Here is a 9,933-nt window from a genome sequence, read left to right as displayed (position 1 = left end):
AAACGATGAGACCTGGACAGTGGACAGTGGTGGGCGGGATAGAGTGAGAAGGTCATGTTCAAGATAGGCTTTAGATGCAGAATTGTCAGGACCTGGTGTTGATTACATGTGAAGGGTGAGAAAGAGAGGACTTCAGAAGGACTTCCGGGAACTGAGATGGGGGAGGAGGAGGTGTCTGTGTTGGAGGATTGGGAGGGAGGAGGGGTGGGGGGGGGTGGCATTCACTGAACAGAAAGCCTGGAGGAGAAGAGGGTCTTGGAGGGAAAATCAGGCTTTCTGTTGGAATCAAACTGTGCCAACCAAGGGGCGATGACCTGGACCCCCAGGTAGTGGTGTTAAGTCAGCAGGGCCTCAGTGGCAAAGTCCAGGCCAAAAATGGGAGTTTGGGGGCTTTGGGGTATGGGCAGCAGGGTGGCCACAGCACTGGACCCGATCACCAGGGAGGTAGAGTGCGAGCAATGACAGATCAGGGAGAGAGCCTGCTGTAGCCTGCAGAAGTGGGGGAGAAGGGGGCCCCCCACGGAGTCTGGGAATGAGTGACCAGTGAAATGAGAGAAGACAGGTGAGATGCTGCGGGACCAGGAAGCCAGGCCACGAACGTGGGTCAGGCAGGAAGTGTGACGTCATAGGCCCACACTACGGGAGCTGAAGATGCACAAAGAGACCTTCTGTACTTGGCGACACGGAGACACGGAGGCACGCTGGTGACCCTGTCCTGGGAGTGGCCGCGCGGCCTGGGCAGTGGGGCCAGATGGCAGGGTGCGGAGACACTGCCTGTGCAGGGGCTGCGCCGCGTGTGGGCGTCAGGGAGGGATCGGGAAACGGAGGGACCCAGGACAGGTCCCCATCACATGCCAACGAATCGGGAGAGAAACGATCACCGGTGAATGCTGCAGAGGTTGTTGGCCAAACAATGGACAAGCTTCTGATACGCGCCCCATCGTTTGGTGGTTTTTAATTTTTTTTTGTAATTTTAAAGGCCATGAAATTCAAAAGGGCTCAAAGTGTCAGTTTAAGAGAGGAGTAGCTCGCACACAGGGCGGAGCGGCCGAGAGGGATGACTAATGACTCGTTTTCTGAGACACTCACCTCCCTGCATTCCTGGAGGCTTTCCCTCTTTCCCTTCAGTGTTTGCCCAAATGCCATCTTGTGCCCCTTGCTTTAAACAGACCCACCACACTCTTGACTTCCTTTTCCCTTATTTATTCTTCCTCTTTATCTAACATACCTAGAGATGCCCCTTTGGTATTATTTATGTATTTATTGTCGTGTCGTTCCACTAGCCTGTAAGGTGGGACTTCTTTCTGTTTTGTGTCCTGCTGTCACAGGGCCTAGAGCCAGGCCAGGAGTACAGTACTGCATGATAAGTAGTCATTGAAATGACTTCTTAGTTGTTTGAGCTCAAGGTTCTGGTGTGATAGGTTCTTGGGGGTATTGCAGAGAAAGAAGGGTACAGAATGAGCAGAGATCTGGCCACCAGGTTGACAGCTCATGCGAGAAGGTGGTCAGAGTGACAAAAACTGACCCAGGTGAGGGTCAGAGGCCACTGTCTGCAGTGAAATGGGAACCACTGGGCACCAGATTTTGCAGGAGGGCATCGCTGGGTGTCACCAGGCAGGCAATGCCCGACCGCTGAGACCTAGCCCCTGGTGGCTGGGGAGATCTGCCCAGGGGACAGCCCTCAAATCCAGAACTCTTTCCCTGCATGAGGACTAGTAAGAACAAGGCAAAAAAGACACCAAGTGCTGGATGGGACTGATTGGCAGAGCCCCAAGGCGTGGGAGGGAGGCTGGCAAGGACAGATCAGGATGGCCAGGACCAAAGCCAAAAACTCAAGCTGAAGCATTGCCGCCTAGAGGGAAGGATGAGGGCCCGAGAAGCTGCTGGTCACGCCTGGACTATCAGTGTGGATCCTGAGACACCAAATAGGCTATCAGGTCAGTCTTGAGATACCCAAAACCACAGGCCACAGCTCTGAAATTTCAGAAGTCCAAGAAAACTACAAACGTGCACCCTTTTATTGGTAAAAGAGTACATAGCTGAGCCCTGGCTCGCTCTGGGGCCTGGGGAGTGTCAGGCCCTTTATCAGTGGTTCTCAGAGTGTGGTCCCAATGTAGCTGTCCCTGTGTCATCAGCAAGGCTGTTGGAAATGCAGGTTCTCAGGCCCCATCCCAGCCCCACTGAACCACACACTTGGGGCTGTACGAAGCCCTTGGGGTGCCGCTGTCTCCTGCTGAAGTCTGCGAACCACAGCGTGAGTCCAGGTGTGAAGAGGGGTGGATGGCAGAGTGGACGCCAGGCAGCCCCTGACCCGGCCAAGGGACCAGGACATTCGTCCCTTGTTCCTTTTTCTCTATTTGCCTCCATTTCTCATTGCCTGTCTCAGTATCTGTTTTCTTCCCGTCCAAGGTTCAGTTTGTTTACTTTATTATTTTTTAAATGTTAATTTCATTTTTTTTTTTTTTGAGACAGAGACAGAGTGCAAGCAGGGGAGGGGCGGAGAGAGATACAGAATCTAAAGCAGGCTCCAGGCTCCGAACTGTCAGCACAGAGTCTGACGCGGGATTCGAACTCACAGACCGCGAGATCATGACCTGAGCCGATGCTCAACCCACTGAGCCACCCAGGCGCCTGCATTTTGTTTGCTTTAAAAAGTGCGCATTGGGGGCTCCTGGCTGGCTCAGCTGGAAGAACGTGTGACTCTTGATCTCAGAGTCGTGACTTAGAGCCCCTCTATGGGTGTTGAGATTCCTTAAATAAATAAACTTAAAAAAAAAAAAAGAAATGCACATATGCTTTAAAATAAACATTTCATTTGGACAATGGGAATACTATTGAGTGAGTCCTAGTATTGCTATAGCTAAAACCTTATAATCTTTTATTCCGTACGATCCTCACATTTAACCTGGGATGTTGGAGCCAATATCGTGTCTGTTTTTGCAGATGAGAACATTGATGTGCAGCGATGAAATAACCTGCCCAAGCCCCCTGAGCCAGGAGAGTTAGAATCAGGACTGAAACATAACGTCTGTTTCATGTCAACTGCATGAATTCACTGCCATGTCACTCATGCATTTACACAGTAAAACCAGAGACTTCTAACTATCATTGGTGATGGTTTGGGAATCTGTTCGTACCCCTCTGGCACTTCACACATTCCTGTTGCAGGATTGTGCACCCCCACAGTGGGGCCGGGTCTCTGGGTGATCCCAGCCTTCTCCAGCAAGTTCTCCTGCTTGCAGCTTGGTCCCCTGCCAGGCCTCGTCTTTGTCCTGACTATGCACTGATTGTCTGCGTGCTGGATGGCTGCATGCGGAGAGGGACCCTGATGCATTCTTTCCTGAAAGTAAGAGGAGGCCAGAATCAGAATTGGCTGGCTTCCTTCCACATCTCCACACTCCCTTCTATAAATTGCATTCCTATTAGAATGAATTCAACATGCTGCGTTTCAAAAGAAAATCCCTCTGGCAGAGAATAAAGACATTCTCTAACCCTCCCTGATCTCTTCCAACACAGCACAGCCTTCTTTCTTTTGCAATAGGAAATGCATTTGTTCCTTAGAGAAACACCCACAAGGACCATCGGCATAAATGTTGGAAGGTCAGGAAGACTCACCTACAGACTTGCCTCGCATCAGGTTATAACTCAGAGATGTAGCCTGTTTCTTTAGCTGAACATTCTGGGTAACAAATTTGTCCTCAGGAGATGTTGGTTGAGAATCTCTGGCAACCCGGGGCCCTCTGAGCCTCAGTTTCCTATTAAGTATGCAGGAATGGTAATGTCTTCCCTTTTACTGATCGCTCACTCAACCAACATTTATCACGAGTGGTTTGCAATGACCCCATTAGTGAGGGTACTTAGAAAACGGTGTGGCACTACAGAAGTGGAAGCATTTATTTCTAAAGGCTAATGTGGTAGCTCTTAGTGTGTTGTTCACCAAATATTTCTGGCTCTCTTCCTTCTGGGCACTTGTAACAGTCTCCTTCCTGGACCCGTTGTGGTTGGGTGGGGTCTAGGTCTGGCCAATGAGGGGGGCCTGGGGTTGCCATTATGCTAAGAGCTTTAACATGTCGTTTCTGGGCTAGAACATTCCATTGCTGGTTTGAAGCCCTCCAGAATGCTCTGTTCTCTGCCATGGTCACCAGTGACCTTTCAGATAGTGACTCTTCTTTCAGCCTGGGTCCCCTCGTTTGGAAGACGCGGAGCTCAAGGTGACCAGCTGTGCGCATGTCGCATGAGCAAGAAGCAAACTCTTGCTGTTCAGGGCTGGAGATATCCTGTTACGCCGCACAACTTATTGTCCCCCGATAGACACAACCAAATCAACCATCCGATGATCTGTATCAGTGACAAGTGATTCCCGTGACTCTTCTCTTTCTCTCAGTGGCTGGCTAAGTGCAAGATCATTTTTAAGGATGCATCAGACTTCAGACAAAGGAACAACCTGTCATGTCATCCTCAGGTACTTCCTCAGCCGCCTTACAAGGTAGGTCTGTTTATGTAATGTCTTCCTTCATTATCGCTGGGTAATAACTTCTTGCTTCTTGGTCTTTAACCCTCTTTTGAAGGAATTTTCAAAGAAAAGTAAATGAGAGAAATCGTCTTCCTCACGGGTTTTGGCTGGCTTCATGGTATTTATCCCAATAGAATTTGAACTACATTGAACTAGCAAAAGCCTCCTTATTCCTCAGCTGGTGGGCAGCAGATGTCAATAAATGTGCTGTCTGTCCAATGTCACAGAATGTGTACTCACTGAAAGAATGTGTATGGCTCCTATAAATTAGTGGTAATTGTGTCTGGTAAATAAGAGTACTGACGTTGGTGGTAAAAATCAAATAAGATGCAGCAAAGAGAGGGGCAGGTGGAAGCCTGAGGTGGGGTCGTTCTGCTGGGAGGGGGCGGGGCGGATGTGGTCCTCGTCCCGGATGTGTGCCTGGCTGGGGCGGAAGGGCCTAGAGCACTGGGTGGAGGATGGAATGTGCGGGAGAGCGGACAGGTAGGGACGCAGCGAGACACGGGGAGCTTAGGGAGAAGAGGAAACGTCAGCTCCTGGACCCCACCCCTCCTTAGGGTTTGTGTCTCTTGTGCCTTCATTGTCACGAAACAGAAAGGGGGCTGTTGAAACGATCTTCTGGGCTAGAAAAATGGAGCGGGTAAGGTCTGATTCTCATTCGCCAGATCTTGCATTCTGGCTCAATCCTCTACCAGCTATGGGACCTCGAGGAAGTATCTCAACCTTTCTGTGCTTGCGTGTTCTTGTCTCAAAAATGGGAAGAATGATGGCTTGCCCTCCACTAGCATCTTGTGAGGATTAAATGAGAGCATGCGTGCTAAGAACCCAGAGGAGTGGGTGACACTTAGTTACTCTTTCATGAGGACAAGCTGCCATTTTTACTGTGGTCGCCACCTACACCTTCTCACTTTTCTGGTAAATAGGGTAAGAAGGAGTATGAGCTAAGAAATAGACCTCTATTGATTTCATTTCACACTGGCTTCTGCAGTTTTCTCCAAACTCTATTAAGTCTAGCCCTTGTCCTGCTTGCCAGAGTCTTATTCTTTCAATAGCCTTTGGGTGCGCGGCACTGGGGTTAGCCTGTTGTGCCCTGTGGTCTTCTGGAGTAGAGGCACTGACTGGTATTCAGGCCACAGGTTCTTAGTGACAAATGCGGAGGGTTGCGGGGTGGGGGGCATAGAATCTAATAATATTGTGCATCCTGCCTGGGAAAGTGCAGAAGAAAAGTTCTGGATCTGGGGACTGAGGATGGGAAGTGTTTTAGCAGGCAGGTAAAGCAGTATTGGGGGCAAGAAGAGAGAGAGAGAGAGTGTGTGTGTGTGTGTGTGTGTGTGTGTGTGTGTGAGGGCGGGGAGGGAGGGAGAGGGAGGCCTTATGGGTCAAGACGGTGGTGAGGGTCCACATTGCAGTATCTGGGTAGGATAGCAGATCTGGACTGACGATCGGCAGAGGGAGTGGAGAGAGAGCGAATCGAGGATACTCAGAGTTTCCAGTCTGCACGGCATGGCGGGCAGTGATGATGTGTTGGGGAAGGGAGCTCCGAGAACCTGCCAGATTGGAGCCAGGAGGAGAGTCCAGCCTGGGACAGAACTTTGGTGGAAAATCAGGGGAAGTGTCACCAACCGGGTTTAAACTCACCCTGTAAGGTGAACCCAGTGCAAAAGCAGCCCCACCTCCTGGCCACTTCGACTTTCTCATTCTTGTCAGCAAAAGCCACGGTTATGACTCAGTTATGATTGATTACTTGCCTGCTTATCTCCAAGAGGACGGCAAGTAAGATCATTTGTTCACTGACTCGTTCTGTAGTTTTTTATATGTTTATTTATTTATTTTGAGAGAGTGTGTGTATATGTGCTTGTGTGCATACTAGCACACACAGGCAGGGGAGGGGTGGAGAGAGAGAGAGAGAGAGAGAGAGAGAGAACCCGAAGCAAGCTCCACACTGTCCGCGCAGAGCCTGACATGGGGCTCGAACCCATGAACTGTGAGTTCATGATTTGAGCAGAAATCAAGAGTCAGTCGGTCAACCGACTGAGCCCTCTTTCTGTGTTTATGGAGGGCCCATGTGGGCCAGCACCGTTGTAAGCCCTGGGGACTGAGCAGTTAATAACCACACAAGTGCCGTCGGGCCCGGGGCTTCCATTCTGGTGAACAGAGATAGACAATCCACAAATAAACATGCAACGTTAAGTTGCAATATGCAAATGCATTAATAACAGGTCAGGGACAACGGGCGGCACAAAGTGCTTATTTGGAGAAGGCGGCCAGATGGGGTCTTCTTCCGGAAGGGTAGTCAGGGAAGGTGACATTTGTCAAAGGAAATAAAAGAAAGTTCTAAGCAAAGAGAATGCTGTGAGGGAAGAAGGGCCCATGTGGGAACCGGTGCTGAGGTCCCTGGAAGGGACTGTGGCTGGTACATTTGACAACCCGCCGAGGGCCCCCTGGAGTGGGGAGAGCAGCTTGGAGAACAGACGCGGACGAGGTCAGAGAGGTGGAGCGGGGGCCTCTATGCTGCGCTAAGGACTTTCTATTTACTTGGAGACGTGAAGCCTTTGGAAGGTTCCAGCAGGGGAGTGGCATGAGCAGATCCACATTCTCCAAGAATCACTCTGAGAATAGAGATAAGAAGACAGGGGGCAGGATATGGGGGACCTGAGAGCTACAGCAGCGGAAAGAAAGTGCCAAACACCAGCTTCCAGGCACAATCAGAACAAAGATGATGTAATGGGAAACAAGGAGAGTAGATGTTTCAGATCCTTGAAGCTGTGTGATTATTCCAACCAGGGAGCACATGGTAGAAATCAGGAGTTTTGGGGCACCTGGGTGGCTCAGTCAGTTAAGTGGCTCTTGATTTCAGCTCAGGTCATGATCTCATAGTCGTGAGATTGAGCCCGAGTTGAGGTCTGTGCTGAGCGTGGGGTCTGGTTAGGTTCTCTCTCTGCCCCTCCCCCCTCACGCTCGTGTGTGTGTGTGTGTGTGTGTGTGTGTGTGTGTGTGTGTGTGTGTGTGTCTGCACCTGTGTTCTCTCTCCCTCTCTCTCAAAAAAAAAATCAAGAGTTTTTGTTATAGTAAAAACATTACTGATAAAAATATCTAACGATCACAGAAGGTTATGCACTAAATTTAATTCTCACTCCTCCACAGGACACCTTTGTTAACAGTTTCTTGTGAATTCTTGCAGATATTTTCCATCTGCTTACATGCACTGGGTTTGTTTGTTTTTTTAATCTTTTTTAATGTTTATTTTTGAGAGGGAGAGACAGAGCGTGAGCAGGGGGAGGGGCAGAAAGAGAGGGAGACACAGAATCTGAAGCAGCTCCAGGCTCTGAGCTGTCAGCACAGAGCCCGACGTGGGGCTTGAACCCACAAACTATGAGATCATTACCTGAGCCGAAGTCGGACGCTTCACTGACTGAGCCAACAGGGGCCCCGAAATATGTTCTTTTAAAAGAAGGATGCTGATCGTAGCTCACTCAGAATCCGTGCCGGGGTCACATCCACCTCCATACTACCACCTCACTTCTGAACTCTACACCAGCCACGTCCAGTACGTGGCCATCAGACCTGTGGCCCGCCGAGGTGTGTGAAGAGCGTAAAATACACACGGGGCTCTAAAGACTCAGAGAAGAAAGGATGTAAGGCAGCTCAATAATTTTTATAGTGATTACCTATTGAAATGATAATATTTTGGATACACTGGGCTAACTAAAGTAGCGTATTAAAACTCACTGTGGCTATTTCTTCTGACGGACAAATGCAGCTCTGGAAAGTCTAAGGTAGGTGGCAGGTATGGCCCAAATTCTGTTCCTAAGGGACATCTGTGCCTCCTCTCCTGGTAGCTGCTGCAAGTCCTGCTTGGAAGGAGGGAGGGTGTAAAGGAAGGGAGAAAACGAGGGAGGGAGAAAGGAAAAGAGGGAAGGAGGCAGGAAAGGTATCCGCACCCAGTGGACCACCCGGGAAGATCTCAGCACCACTGTGTGTTCGGGCCACCTTGGGCAGGTCACCCAAACTTCTATAATTCCCCCGTCAGTAAAATAAAGGTACTTTCCCTCTGACAGGAATGTTTCTTTTTTTTTTTTCTTTATGTTTATTTATTTTTGAGAGAGAGAGAGAATGAGCAGCAGAGGGGCAGAGAGAAAGGGAGACACAGAATCAGAAGCAGGCTCCAGGCTCAGAGCTACCAGAACAGAGCCCAGTGCGGGGCTCGAACCCACCAACTGTGAGATCATGACCAGAACTGAAGTCAGGTGCTTAACCAACTGAGCCACCCCAGGGGCTCCGACTAGAGAATTTCGAGGTTTCGAAACCTCTGCAAAGCTCCTGGCCCAGCGGCCAGCTGGTCACCCACAGAGCACTGTCCGTTTCCTAGCGTCTCCGTTGCTCATCCCGGGGAGGGGGGCTGGGGACTGAATGGAGCCACTGGAGAGAGTCACCTTCTCTCTCCTGGCTCTCTCCTGCCAGGTTGCAGCCTCTTCACATGTACTCGGTGTGCCTGCTGGTGGGAGCGTTCTCTCTTGTTCCCTGGGGACCTGTCTGGGAAGTGTCCCAGCTCCACGTGGATAACTGCCGGCGCGAGTGGTGGACGAATCTGCTGCTGCTAAATAACTTCGTATCGGTCCAAAGCGCGGTAAGTCCCGAGTCGCCGGCTGTGAGCAGGCGCATGGGCATGAGCCAGTGCGGGCTGTCACTCAGGGCCAGCCTGAGTCTGATGCCCTTTCTTCTGGCACATTCTCTGGAGTTATAGTGAAGCCATAGAAGGGGGGGTGGCGCGGGCAGGGAGACCAGCCTCTGGGGACAGGAGCATGGTACCAAACCAGCCCTGGCAGGGGCAGTTGCTGTGAAAAGCAGAGGGAGGGAACAGGGTCGTGGGCACTGAGGGGCCAGCCTAGTAGGGGCGTGTCCCAGAAGCAGCCGACCTTGTCCATCAGGGTTCCTATCCTGGTCCATGTCCCCCCACGGGGAAAGGACACTTGCGTCACCTCCCCGCAGAGAGCCTGTAATTGGGATGGAACATTGCATCTCACCTGTGCCATAATGAACGATTTTCCCATTTCCAGCCGGATCAGACAGAGCCACAACACGTGTATACACTGGCCCGGGCTTCCCCAAAGCCCTCCGATCCTCATACTGACACTGGAGTAAATAAAAGCGAAGTAGTTGTTGTTAAATTGTGTCACTGACTTTTACATAGGCCCTGGAAGCAAGGCTGGAAAAGGAATCACTGAAGGGTGGCTAATTACTGCCCAGAACGACTTACTAGATGGCTGCCTCCCATTAACCAGCCCCCAGGAGCTCGGACGGGGCGCACCTCACAGTCTAACTGCCTTCAGATGGGCCCATGACTGTGACCGGGCTGTGGAGGACAGCCCGGGCCAGGTGCCCAGATGCAGACTGGCTTGGGCCATACGTGGGACTCAGCG

General features: G+C 50.9%; 1 protein-coding gene across 1 annotated transcript in view; it reads left to right on the top strand.

Annotated features, from left to right (window-relative positions):
* LOC115277377 (O-acyltransferase like protein) overlaps positions 1-9,933 on the top strand; it is a 64,438-nt gene that overhangs the window by 36,230 nt on the left and 18,275 nt on the right. Inside the window, exons 10-11 of the mRNA XM_029921546.1 lie at positions 4,385-4,486; positions 8,975-9,140. Of these exons, the coding sequence (XP_029777406.1) occupies positions 4,385-4,486; positions 8,975-9,140 (268 nt within the window). The remainder of the gene's footprint in view (positions 1-4,384; positions 4,487-8,974; positions 9,141-9,933) is intronic.

This window comes from Suricata suricatta, chromosome 14, assembly GCF_006229205.1.
Source record: "Suricata suricatta isolate VVHF042 chromosome 14, meerkat_22Aug2017_6uvM2_HiC, whole genome shotgun sequence".
In the NCBI taxonomy this organism is placed as follows: domain Eukaryota; kingdom Metazoa; phylum Chordata; class Mammalia; order Carnivora; family Herpestidae; genus Suricata; species Suricata suricatta.
This window is presented reverse-complemented; position numbering and strand designations above follow the sequence as displayed.